Raw genomic sequence first — 14,188 nt, 5'->3', positions numbered from 1 at the left:
CGTGTGGCAGCGCGTCTCGACTGCTGTGTCTGTGCTGAACAGAACAGACTCAAACTGATGATTGCTTTTCTTCAATTTCTAAATGTTACATGCATGAATCTGACTTTTTACATATATAAACATGGATTTTACATTTGTTTTATGTCTAGGGCTGCCAGTCTGCCACTAATTATTTTTTATAGTGTATTAACCTGTTGATTATTTGCTTAGTTAAATCATTGGTTGATCTGTATAAAATCTGTCACAGTTTCCTAAAGCGCGAGTTGGTGTCTTCAGGTAGCTTGTTTTGTTCGACCAACAGTCTAAAACCCAAAAATATTCACTTTTCAATCATAAAAAACAAAAACTCTTAAGCACATTTTCACATTTGATCAGCACCGGTCAATTTTTGCATTTTTTTTTATTATTATTTTTCAAAATGGCTGCTTTTTCAGTTAATGTTGCTACAAATGATTATTCTGACAGATGTTATATCTGTCAACTATTTTCTTGATAAATAGACACATTGTTTTGTCTATAAAATGTGAAAAAACTGAAAAACACATCACATGTTTCTAGTGCCCAAGGTGACGTCTTCAAATGTAAAAAGTATTTTTTTAAGAAAATTGCTAATGCTAACATGGCAACATACTCATGTTTAAGGCGAACAACAATCAAAAAATCTGCCCTTATTATTTTCTATCTATAACCCCACAACCGCCCCGCGTTGCTTCATGCCACTGTTCTATTTCCAGTGTTGCTGCGCATGAAATGATAAATTATAATAAGCAGACATTACCTGGCAAGTTATAGCCCTGGAGATTCTCTTCATGTGAGTTTAAATAGTGGTGTCCACCCATGATTATAAACTAACGCCGTAGACATTTTATATTGTGTGATCAATCAAAGTTTGAAAAAAGTAAACATTTGGCCTTCACAGATGAAAAAGTTCAGGTTACATCCTACTAAATGAGAAGACTCTGCCATCTGCTGTTGTAAATGTGTACCAGCATTGGGCTGTAATAGCAAATTAGTCACCAATGCAGAATCTGTTGTTGCCACAAACCTGACCAGCTCTGGGAGATTGACGCGACACAGCGGCGCCAGCATGTTTTCACCTTTAGAATAATGTTTCTGACCATCTTAGTTTAGCTTGTTATGACATCTTAATTAGCACTAAACACAAAGTACAGCTGAGGCTGATGGAATGTCATTAGTTTAGCAGGTATTTAGTCATAAAATAAAGTCTTGGACAATATAAAATGTTGACCTGAATGATCACCAAAGTTACTCATCCTGAGGGGACATGAATGTGTGAACCAAACTTCATGGCAGTTCATCAAATAGTTGTTGAGACATAGCAGTTAAAACTAAATGCCAATCTGCTGGTGGCGCTAGAGGAAAAGTCAGAGGATCAGAATGTCCCAGGGACCGTAAATCTATCCAGTTCAGTTGTTAAGGTTGAACAAGTATTGGCTGAAACGAGTATCTGGTACAGATTGTTCTGTAAATAGTTATCTTACTATTGTGATCAACATTGTTGTTAAGTTCAATTCTGCAAAAGGTTTTCTAATAAATACAACAACTTCTGATCCACCCTTAGCCCCACCAACTTCAGGTTTAAGCCCCACCCACATCTGGTTTAAGTCCCGCCCACTTCAAGTACGTATATAAATACAGATCATTTAGTTGAACAGATACCCATAATTGTGTTCTCATCCTTAGGTGGGATATCTATTTTAAAAAAGTGTTGGACTAACACACCAACATTTCCATTCCCTAGAGCTGCTAGCAGGTCTAGAATTTCCATAAAGCAAATTATTTTGGTGTTATTTCACTGTCAGGGAGTTATATAGGCAGCTAATTAAACATGATCTACTATCTATACTTAGCTGACACTGACAATTCTTTGCAGACACTCTGCATGGTTTTATATAGCTCTTGTTATGACACAGCGATCTTGTGTTTATTTGACTCATGCTGATAATGTAAAACCACTGCAGTTTCTGAGAGTTTGCCCACTGTAGGTGTATGGAGCCGCAGTATATGACACATGCTTTTGGAAACTCAACCCTCCTCCTCTGCTGCTCACTCCACAGCGGTGGGTGGCAAAACAGTTTGACACACCACAGACGTCGATGGGAATCGGTGCCATACTTAGTCTGAGTGTAATTATTTTGCTCATTAGTTTACACTCCTCTCATTCTCTGTAGGTCAGTGACAGGAAGGCGGTCAAAGACAATGCATCATCTCCTTCACTCCCTCTTTGGCTTTCACACGACTCACTTCACACAACTGTCTGACTGGCAGCCTTTTCAACTCACACAAAAGAGACTTCCCAAAGAGATGAGAATTAGCCGTTTTTTGACAGGACTATTGTGGAAGAACACAGACGGGGGGAGTGATTAAGGTTCTCAGGATTTGATTATAAGGAAATGTAATACAGCAACAGTTCTTACTCACACATCCACTCTGTTCATTTATGAAAATACTACAACAGACTAAAGTAAAAACCCAGAGTAATGTGTGAACATACACATTTTATTTTTATGGATGTAATGCAGGTACCATCACAGTGTGTGAAGGCCTAGCCCCAAAAGATAAACCTGTGAAATAGAAAAAGGGTCATGTGAGTCAAAGGAACCACATGCATGTTGGGACTTAATGGGTGGAGCTTGTTTGTTTGTGTACCTGTCCATATCTCGACGATTGTAGCCGTTTCCACAGATTGCTTGTACGTGGCCAGATTTCAACTTTTCATAATCAGAACGATGACAGAACCTGGAAAAAAACAGTTTATTTTTAAACTGTATATTTGTCAACTAAACGGGTGTCCTGATTTTATTGTTTCATCCCAGATAGTTAATCTTGTTATCTGAAAGCATTAAACACACTTACGTGCTATTATAATGTGTAGTGAAGTGTGAGCAATCAAAGGGTGAATTAGGGAAAGCCTGGTGGCTTGGAGCATTTAGAAGAAACCCTGACGGCTCCTAGAAAACACAAAAGACTAAAACAATACTCAACATATCAACAGATAAAACACAGAGGTAATATTTTATAAAAGAAAAAACTATAAGATAAAAATATATAACCTTTTTTCCAATGGTCTTCACAGTCAGTGCATTACTCTTAGTCTGAGGTGACGGCAGAAGGGAGGTCTAGAATAGCAGAGGAAAGGATGTTAAAGTGATATCATTAAAATCTACTACAGCTGACTGGGAGGGGGGTCAATACTCACTGGCCAGGCAAAGGGAGCGATGTCACCTCGAGTGAATCCTGTTTCTCGAGAAGAAAGGCTGCACAGGCCCGGTCTCGCCTCAGTGCCCTCAAACACAAGCAGAGAGAGACACAGTTAAACCTTACAGACTGTGGAAAATAATATTACATCCTTTCAAAGGAGAGTTCAGAGTGAGAGAAGTTCTGTGGCTCAACCTGCAGAAATGAAGGCGCCATGAAGTCACTTTTCATCACTGAGCTGTGAATCTGGCGAGGTTCAACCTGTGAAAGACGAAAAATGTGAAAGTAGACGTTGCTCAGCAGAAAAGACAGACCACACAAAAGAGGTAACTGCTGTACCTGCTGTGTGATTACAGATGGAAATATAGACTAGTGATAGTTACCATGCAGCTTTTTATGTCCTGAAATGTGTTCAGTTGAAGGTCTGTTCCTTCAGTGAAACCACTTTCTTGTTTTGGACCCACAACCACATGGTACTGGGAAACTGGAAGAAGTGCAACAGTGCAAATACTCCACATATTTATCTTACATTTTATTATGTTTTTGTCTTTCCTATAGCATCTATTCCTGCTTGTCTTTAAACTTTAAATTCACATAAACGTGGGTCATCAGCAGGTGCAGACTTTATTTTACCTGTTGGTGTGAGACAATGCGGCACAAATGATCGCTGGTATTCTGTCTGAAAAGACAACAAAATATATAATGAGACATTTCTCAACATCCCCCAAGTGTTGTTATGTTTATGTATTGTTTAGTCCTAAGTATTCCTCTGCAGTTACCATTTTTGAATGACTCCTCAGCTGATGGAAACCGCTCTCTCTGGGTTTGTTAATGATGTTTGGCAAAGACCCCGAACAATCAGACGGGATGTGAGGTTGGTAGTCTTGTTTAGCTTGAGACATAAAACTGTCTGATAACAGGAGTCTGCAGACGAAAACAACACACTCATGTTTGAGGTAAAAGGCTTTTTGAATCCTTTAAGAAAGGTTGTTCACAAAAATACCAACACTGAATAACCTAAGCAATTGCCGACATTCAGACCCCAGGCAAAGTGGCCCAAATCAGTTTTTGTTTTTGCTCAAATGTGACTCATATGTTTTTTTTTTTCAGTCATATCAGAATTTATGTGGCTTTTGCGTCACTTTAGATCAACATTCGTAATGCAGGTCACTTCAGGACCTCGACTTGTTCATACTGGAATCTAATACGAGCAATGCCAAACAAAAAACTCTGAGCGAGGTCTGAGAAGTAAATCAGAATTTAGCACTAAGGCTTGCAAGGCTTGTCTGTTCACCATCTTCAACATCTAACCACACAGATAGCTTTAGCAGTATAATAATTTTAGCATTTTTGTTTATGAAAAGACGTCCAATCAGGCAAAATTATTAAGATCAACTGTGATGATTTCTTTATCCATCCACCCCACTACAACAGAGGTGAATAGAAAGTGTAGTTTGTGGTGCTCATTGCACTGGACAATCAGTAATCATAACAGTAGTAGTATGTAATATGGACTATTTATTGGGTAGAAAGTAGTTCCTATGGAAAGTATCAAGCATTCACAGCAAAATCTGAACATTATCCTGATTAACACAAAAAAATGTTTTTGGAAAGACCTATTGGAATTTGATTTTATTGATTTTTTCAATAAAACCACCACAATTGAACCTCTGTTCACACCCATGGTAAATTCAAACAGGTTTTTTTTTTCATCATTTCGTCTGATTAGACCTTTTCTTGGGACTGTAGCATGTTCATGTGATTTGTGGGCCCTGTTATTTCCTCTCCATCACAGGCAGACATGTTTACTTGTCATAGTAGGAAAAGCACAGGTGTTCCTGATAACATTAACGATGGCTCCGTTCTGTGTACGTGTCCCAATAAGCCATGACAGTGTGACAGTGAGGCAGCATGAACAATACCAGGACCCTGAAACTGAAGCAGGTAAATTGAATCCAGCCATCATGAATTTGATTATTTACACCATGTGCTATTCCTGCTGTGACATTTAAAATACATTCAGTGGAAAAAGTTCCCTGCAACGCTTTGATCATCCAAACTAAATGAAAACACTTGTGTGGGTGTGAAGGCCGTTAAAAAACATGGCCAGATACGAGACGTAAGGAAAAGTATATTTTGTTGTGATTTGGCTGAACTGACGGTTTAAAGCCCACATGACACAGGTGTTTCCATTTCTGTTGTCTGATTAGACCGTGTGGGTGGGTACACACTGTGGTTCTTTGACAGCTGGGACAATTTACACTTTTATTTTGCTCCACTGACTAGAGGGCTAATCCACCTGTGTAAGGCTTTTAAAGCACAAGTGTGTATGATTTAGTGGCATCTATTCGTGAAGCTGCAAATTGCAACTAACTGAACACAGCCTGCAACGGATGTGACGACCTGGGAAGGAGAAGGGGCTATGAAGTGTTAAGGAGAAACCAAGATAGCCCTGAAACTTGCAAAAACGTGAAAGGTCCTATCTACAACCAGTGTTAAGTTGTAGATAGAACCTACTGTAAAAACATGGCGGTTCAACATGGATGACTCACTGGAAGGTGACCTGTGGCAACTGTAGATTAAAAAATGTCTCATTCTAAAGTAATGAAAACACAATGTTTCTTCTATTTAAGTGATTATACACTAATTAAAACTAGTGCACTAATGAGCATTATATTCAGTTTCTGCCAATAGATCATCCTAAATGTTAGCCTACACACTGGACCTTTAAAGTAAACTAGAAATCAACTGGCAAGCAGCTACATTTAATTTTTATAGTTGGAGCCTGTAGAGCTTGAGCCCTCAGCTCTCACACTTACCCAAACTGAGGGTTGTCAATGTAGTCCAAACTGGGCCTGTAATATACAGCCGGTCTCAGGTTTGCTGTGAAGCCTGTCTCTCTGGAACGTCCTGGGTAAGAATTGAAGTTCGCCCTACCTGCATATAAGAACTGGCCATCAGAATCTGAATCCTAATTGTAAAAATTATTTCTGTTATGTAGAGATTTTTTTAGTACATTTTTTAACGTAAGATAAAAGTTTTGCCCCGTCATCTTGCATCCTCTCACCACAAGAAGGATTGTAGAGGTTGAGTGTGTTGCTGGCCAGTCGTCCCATGCTGCCTGTTGCTCCAGCAGTCGGCATGACTATCCTCCCCTGCTCAGCCATCTGTGACTTCTGTAATGGAAACCTTCACTGACAACAGTGATGGATTGCAAAAATCCTCTGGGCATGTGCGCAGTGCTGTAACCACAAATAAAAGCAGAAAACAAGGTGTAACTCCCTTGTTTTGTTTTTTTAGGTTTGACAGTATCCATCAGAAGTCTGAAAAAGTGATTACAGAGACTGCAGCAAATAATGCAATAAGTGCTGCCTTTATCAAATGCTGTTTGAGTGAGGAGAAGAGTTCTGAGTAACAGCAGTACAGTAAATATGTTTTCATTTAAACGTACAAGGAGTTTTTAACTGGTTATGCAACAGTCTCAATTTAATACTGATGCATCTATATATGACCTACGTAGGCACACCAGACCATCAGTGAGAAGACTGGCTATTTCTAGTTCATGCTAATGTCTGCCCTCGGGTCAAATTCCCCTTGAAATCAATGAAACTAGGCAGAGGAAACACTACTGCTTTTGCCCACAGGGGCCACCAAAATCAAGAAAAAACATTAAAGTTACTTGTGGGGGCTTTAAATGACCTCTGAACAAAATAATCTGCAACAGCACAGGAAAGCTTCACTCACCTGCATCTCCAGGTTGCTTGTTCACCTCTCTGTCTTGTGGTGGTTTTGCAGGTAAACATGTCTCTGTTGCTAGGAGATCCAGCACAAGGGCAGGAACATTACAGACTCCAGAGTGAAAGGTTGGCTGCTTAACATCAGATAATGTTTCTATTGTATATATCAAGCCTGTTCTTTGTTCCTTTAACACATATGCAACTTGATCATTTGAAAATAAGACTGCATCCATCGGATTATTTAATGTTGTGAGATTCCTGTTTTGTTGACTCTAGTTACTTTACATCTCGAAGTGTAATTTAATGCTACAATTTACATAAAAGTGGATATTGTTGCTGTTGTTTTTCATACAACACATAGCGATCCTCAAATGTCTCAGCTTATTCTCTTTTTTCTTTTCTCTTTAGCCTTTGTTCAAGTTTGTATTTGTAGCACTGTATTGTATTACAACTCTTACTTATTTTATTTAACATTACGCTATATCACAGTATTCTTTTCACTTTCTCTTAGACATACATTTTATAGCAGTATATAATTGTTTGTAATACACTTTAATGACGTGATAAGCAAATATAAGGAAACCTTTAAGTTAATTAACATACAGTATTTTCATTCTATTTTATTACAACTGTGTTATATTGTATCTTCTACATTATTTTCAATTATTTAACATTTAAAAAGATCCTGTAGATGCTTACAACTACATTATATTGTATTACATACATTTATATATAATGTATAATAATATATAATGTTAAAATGGAAAATAGTAGGGGTTTAAAGTAAAGTGTTGCTGTTATGGTGTAGTATATTATATGCTGTATATTGCACATATATAAAAACAATATACCTTAATAATTTCTATGCATATCATAGTTACATTAGGTGCTATACACACGCCATTATTGCCTTTTTGATGTTTGTTTGTTTTTGACATCAGTAGTACTCTAACAAGTCTCTGTAGCCTACTACTGTGAGTCTGAGTTGCACTATTGAACATATTTCTGCACCAGTGTGATATGTTCTACAGATCTTTGGAGGAAAGTTTGTGACTGACTTATGTCTTGTGGTGGTAATTTCCTGGAGATGATGAAGATGATGTCTTACATTAAATTGTAGCTGCACAGCTCTCGTACCAAAAAATCCTCATCAGACTGGACAGTTTCTCCATGTGTCCATTGGATGGCAGTGTGATGCCACAGAGACTCTGACTCCAGTCTAGCCCAGAAAAGATGTAAGGTTATGTAAAAAATGATGGATGGCTTGAAATTTGCATGACATCTTGATAAAAATGTCCATCCGAGACATGGAGTTATCATCCACCACGTTTAGCAGGAGAAAATGTCCATACATCATCTATACATCTGCTCACATACATCTACATGAACATCTCAATTTATTCTGAAGGATATTCACCTCCTGGTGTATTTAGGACATCAGGAAACACAGGCTGAGCAGGACATCAGAGCAGTTTTTCCTGACGCAGACCTGGATATATATATTCTTGCTAATTAACCCCCAAGAGAAGGATTTTTCTGTTAAAGGAGTAAAACAGTGTGATTTCTATCCGGTGGATCTTACACAACGTCTGCTTTATTTTAGAGATCCAACATGCTCTTCAAACACACAGTATGAACCCTTCAAACCCAGTGTGAGTTTCTTCACTGTTTCAGTATTGGTTTTACACTATAAAATCTAACTGGGGCTTTTCCATGACAACCTGCTCACCCTGTGAATCACTGTCAACAGTCACATCATTTCCACACGTTTCCTTTAATTCTCACTTCTCATTCCTTTGCTTTTCATCTCATTTCACTGCATCTTCACCTCTGTCACATCACTTCTTGCTCCCTTTCTTCCCTCCATCTGTCCAACGCTGGCAGTCGGCAGAGCCTATCTTTACCAAGCTGTTGCCTGTGTTGCCATTCCACAGTCTCTCTTGCTTGACATGCTGTCGTGCCAAGCCTGGAACTGTTCATTATCTTCTCCAAAAAATAACTACAGGGAAACGCCTGCATCATTGAAACTGACAGTCTCATTTCCTGCTTCTTTTCTCTTCGACACAATGTGCACATTATTGGCATTTCTAATTATAAATTCACAGGGATCCATACAGCAGGAATAGACCATGTGCCTATTTTCATTCCAGTCAAAGATTACACCAGATGATTTCACTTATTAGAACAACTTCAGCCAGAGAGTCAGAGAGGAGGAACTGATCAGTGAAGGCACCTGCTGTACTGTTTGAAATGAAAACCTGCAGACTCTCAGCCCTCCACGTGATTGTTCATCTCCGCAATACAGCAATCTGATTAATTCACACATAACATGAGCCAGCCTCAGTTATAGGCTAGATTCATGATCAAACTGACAATAATACGAGGAAAAGAAAAGAGAGAAAAATGCTGCACCTTCTACAACAGTTTGCACTTCAGATAACACAGAGGGAGCTTAAAAGAGGAAGGAAAAAAAAGGTGGGTGCAGTGGTTCTAAAAATAGACGCAGGTGATGCAAGCAAGGGTCTCCCGTCGAGTTGATGCGCTTGGCTTGCCTGCAGCCGTCTGTTGTAGTTCAGGGAGGGACAAAACCTTGGCCCCTGTCTGCAGGAGCTCGGCTGGCTCAGTGCTCGTCTGTGTTTCCCGCCCAACTCTGCTTCCTGATACTCTGCTGCTCTGGGTTTCTCTCTGTTCGGTTCAACAAGATCCTATGTCTGCCATAGAATAGCATGGAATTAATATCTAGAGAGACATAAAGAGACAGCTCAGGCGTTAAGACCCTTCTTTGTGTGTCAGGTCTCAGAGGGGCTCTCTCTGCTTCACCACCTCACTGTTCTGAGTTTTATCTCCTTCCTTCTCCATTTTTGACTTCTGTACTTAATAGGCATTCTGGCACGGATGGTTTGGAGTAAATTGCATTGTCATCTTTTTCCATTTCCACTCAGCTTTGGTGTGTAATGCTAAGGAGGCAGACTGTGATGAGCAGAGGGGGGGGATTCAGGCATAAAATAAGACATTTACAATTTCTGACATGTGCAGGACAGCCTATTCTGTAACTTGATGGGAAACTGATTAAATTAAAGAAAATACATCTATTTCAATATCACATCTGAATGTTTGTGCAATTACTGTACGTGTTTGATGGATTAAACCTGAAACACACACACACAGCTTCAGCTGAACTGAAGTGCAAGATGTCAGAAATGAATCGAACTGTGTGAACCATGCTGGAGCTAATTAATTAACAATCTGTCATCCTCCTTGAAAATGGGATGAAAGATTCCTTCAGAGTGTCGCATGTAGCCATGTGATTCATTTACCTTCATGCTGACTAATGTGTTGCTCAGAGCAGAGCTCCACTATACATTCTTAATTGCTCTCAAAGGCAAACACAACCTTTGCAAATTGCTGCCTCTATCAGCAAATGTTTAAATGCTATTCACTAAACAGTTACTAATTATTTATATTGCAGTTTAATTACATTGTATTTGTATGTGTGTCCAAGATACACCAAAGAGCCACAAGTTATGTAGACTGTTCACATGTTGATGTCAGGCTGTTTTTCACATTTTGAGGGGTTAGAGGCCTAACTTCCAATTACATGTATGTTACATACATGTATGTTACACCACACAGTGATACTTTCCTGTTTAAACTGAAATGGTTTGTCTAGTTTAGTGTGAAAGAGACGGACTCACCTACGCAAAGTTCTGCTCTCAACCACAACCAACATGTGAGCCTAATCACCCAACATCGGTGCCCGATTTCACTGATGCTTTTGTGGCCTAATGGGAATAAGGCTCCAGGTTTAAAAATAGGGAAAGCCTTTTAAGAGGAAACATTTTTTTTATTAGTATTGTCAATTAACTTTATTTATTATTTATTTTATTATATTTATATTCAGAGATATTTAGTTTACTATCACAGAGAATTAAGAAAATACTAAGAGAATAGAAGAAGACTTGGCTATGTTCACACTGCAAGCTTTAGTGCTCTATTATGATGTACTGCTCAGATCAGATTTTTTTGGTTTGTTCCTGTTCATATTGTTGAAATATCATATATAATATCATATTGTTCATGTTGTTGTTAAATGTTGCCCAGATCAGATTCCAGTGTGAACAGGTCACGGTCCTGAAGTGACCAGCATGAAGAACGTAGATCTACAGTGATATAAAGGTCACATAAATTCTGATATGACTGTTATATACTGAGGACGCATTGTAAAAATCAGACCTGCATCTGATATGAACTACATATGAAAGTGGACCAAATCTGATGATTTGATGATCTGAGTCAAGTATTTTCTGTCACTTGTGCTTTTAGCCTGAATGTTGCCAAAGAGTTGACAGCCATGCTAGTGGCTCTGTGAGACGTGGCAGTGCTAACATCAGCATGCTAACATTTTCACAGTAACATTGCTGATTTAGCATGTTAACTATATTTACACGCTCAGTTTAGCATGTTAGCATGCTGTAGTGGACAACATCATCTGATGATGGCGCAAGGTGAAAAGTTAAGGCACCACCGACTTAGATAAAGATATTTCACTAAAAAACAAAAAATTTATAAATTTTTTCAGCTATAGCAACAGAATGAGATGAGATTTTGGAACGAGATGTTTAACAATCACATACATAGTGTAATGTTGGGGTGTCCATACAATTTTGGCCACATAGTGTATCTCAAGTGTCAGTGGATATCACTTTATAAAAATAAAACACAGGAAAAGCGAAGAGCATTGAATCTCTGGACACAGGTGTAGTAAAAATGATTCTTTAATATGGAACAAAATCAGAGCTCAGCTCCATGGCTCCGTCCACCCAACACACTCTGTAACACTGATGGGTGGAGGAGAACGAGAAAATCAACCAGTAAGATCACAGTCCGCTCGGCCAAAAAACAGGAGAGGCTAAAAAAACATGGAACGCAAAACCAAAGTGCTACTGGGTTTGACCTCGAGACGCCCTCGCTCCCTTTCCCTCCTGACCCAGGATGTGACCACACGGACACACCTCTCTGCCGCCTCCCAGGGCTCTCCCACCTCCTCACCTACCTCACCCTTCTCACCCCCCTGGAGGTCAGTGGCTCCTCAAACCAGTCGGTGACCCACTGAGCTGTCAGAGCCAGGTGAAGTCAGTGTGAGGGGGGCGGGTTTTGGAGGAGCAGAGAGGCGTATGTAAGGGTCATTACGCTGAGTCTGCAATCAGTTTGTGGTTCTCAGAGGGACGTGAACACAGACAAAACGTCTTGGTTATTATCATGGCTCCAGCAGTAATGTCTGTGGTTCAGTACCTCTGCTTTTTAACCCCCAGCTAGCCTATGGAAATCTAATCATTGTTAAAATGTTGCTCACTTTAGATTTTGATGGAATGTTTGAAGTTTTTGAGGAAATGAGATGAGACAGGAGGGAGAGGACGTCTGCAGAGGCCGCCCAGTAAGAACCCGTTACTATCCTAATACAGGGACATCAACAGAAGTACTACACAGATATGTACAGAGCAACCAAGCAACACATCGGAATACTGAGTAATAAATCTGGTGTGGGAAAGGGAAGGTAATAATAGTCCACTACAAATGCACATATCCCACTACTTTTTTGTGTAGTCCAATCGTTAAGGCTATTCTCTTGCTCTTGCTACAAACGGGGCAGCAGTGAAGCCGCCACAACATAGATTTGAGTCATAGGTCTGTGCTTGACATCTGAATATGGCTGCTTTGTGTTTCTGCGTGCTGAGCTAGCAGCTGCCCTTCTCCTCAGAGACTGTATACAGAGGAAGCAAAAAGTACAACACCGTGAAGAGAAACATGAAGGTATGACCAGGAATGAGGTGCGTTGATCTGCTCTTTTTTTGTGCTAAATCATTCTCTGGTCCACAGAGCTCTGTAGGGAAAACAAGGTGCTCTACAGTAATGTGGATGGTGACGGATGAGAGCTACTAATGGACAAAGAATCGCAGAGAGATGAGGAAGCATGGATTACTGGGAAATTAGACTCTGGTGATGTATGCATTACCAGCTGAATGGGAGAGTAAATGAACAATTGGGCAGAGGAAGTGGAAATCTATACTTGGTGGAGGATTTAAATGAAGCGTTCTAATGAAAAAGCAGAGTGGACAAGAGGAGACACAGAGACAGAGAGAGGGCATCTGCCAGCTTCAGCGAACACAGTCATCCTGCACCTTAACACACACTGCGTCACATGACAAACTACATCAGAGAGAGAGAGAGGGGAGGGAGGAGGGAGGCACTGCACAGAGAGCACTATCACTACCATGGACGGACACACACCTAACACACACGCACACACACACACTACTGCACAGGGTCCCAGTCTGCGTTCCACTGCACTCTCCTGGCTGCCAGAACCTCGCTGTGTCTTTGTCAAAAAAAACAACAAACCAACCGATTAACAAACAAACGGACGAAAAGAAGAACAACACACACTTTAGATCCCACTGGCAATAATAAAAAAATAAACCAGAAACGAAACCTAGATTATAAAAAGAGCCAGTGGCACCGCATTTTACAGAAAGCATTTTCTCAATGACTGGCTTTTGAACAGCTCTACGCTTTTTCTTTTAGTCTACCAAGTATATACTATTAACCTTACGAGGCAGCTAAAATCTATACAGTACTGTCATTTTTCATATATTTATAGATATTTATACACTATACAAAGTTGGCAAAAATACATAAATAAATACATTAAATTAGATTGTACACATCACAATTGTGTGTTTTAAGTTAGAGCACTCTTTGTTGAAGAGGTGGGCCACAGCAAGTTGAGAAAGGAGGTGAAGAAACAGGAGTGTTACCCTCGACATCCCTTAAAGCAAAGGAGTCACCATCAGACTCAGTGAGTAAGATTTCAGTGTATGGCGTTAGATCAATTAAGTGTATTGCTTATTACCTACCTGATTAAAAATGTCCACATTATGGCAGGAGTTAGAGGCTGCTCTAACCGAATCACAAAGTCTATTTACAAACGAGCGAGGAAAGAAAAATACATGCATTCTGAGGGATCTGGGTTTAGGGAAAAAAATCCAAATTTATTTTCAGTGCATCAATAATGTAGTGTGTGTGTGTGTGTGTGTGTGTGTGTGTGTGTGTGTGTATCTTCTGACTCCCTGTGGGACTCCCTCTAAAGGATGGCATTACAAATGAAGGAAGGACTGTATCCACTGTCCTTCCTTCAGACTGCTGGTGGGAGTATCTGCTGTACCATATCATGT

General features: G+C 39.7%; 1 protein-coding gene across 1 annotated transcript; it reads right to left on the bottom strand.

Annotated features, from left to right (window-relative positions):
- Window positions 1–2,566: 2,566 nt before the first annotated feature.
- On the bottom strand, window positions 2,567–6,458 carry ppp1r32 (protein phosphatase 1, regulatory subunit 32). The gene is made up of 11 exons (XM_035664864.1): window positions 6,287–6,458; window positions 6,039–6,156; window positions 3,999–4,143; window positions 3,853–3,898; window positions 3,603–3,703; window positions 3,415–3,480; window positions 3,221–3,307; window positions 3,075–3,140; window positions 2,878–2,972; window positions 2,671–2,760; window positions 2,567–2,585 (listed from the first exon to the last, which is right to left on the bottom strand). Exons 1-11 carry the CDS (start codon window positions 6,384–6,386, stop codon window positions 2,567–2,569), a joined length of 933 nt encoding a protein of 310 aa, XP_035520757.1. The 5' UTR covers window positions 6,387–6,458.
- Window positions 6,459–14,188: the final 7,730 nt, after the last annotated feature.

Source organism: Morone saxatilis, unplaced genomic scaffold, assembly GCF_004916995.1.
Source record: "Morone saxatilis isolate NCDOM2014 unplaced genomic scaffold, NCSU_SB_2.0 Contig2, whole genome shotgun sequence".
Lineage (NCBI taxonomy): Eukaryota > Metazoa > Chordata > Actinopteri > Moronidae > Morone > Morone saxatilis.
Note: the sequence above shows the minus strand (reverse complement) of the source record. Positions and strands in the feature narration are given on the sequence as shown.

Coding starts and splice junctions, on each gene's coding strand:
- ppp1r32 (XM_035664864.1), bottom strand. CDS start 6,386: ATGGCTGAGCAGGGGAGGATAGTCATGCCGACTGCTGGAGCAACAGGC. Junction 3,704..3,852: donor GCATTGTCTCACACCAACAG/GTAAAATAAAGT, acceptor CACTTCTTCCAG/TTTCCCAGTACCATGTGGTT. Junction 3,141..3,220: donor TCGCTCCCTTTGCCTGGCCA/GTGAGTATTGAC, acceptor CTGCTATTCTAG/ACCTCCCTTCTGCCGTCACC.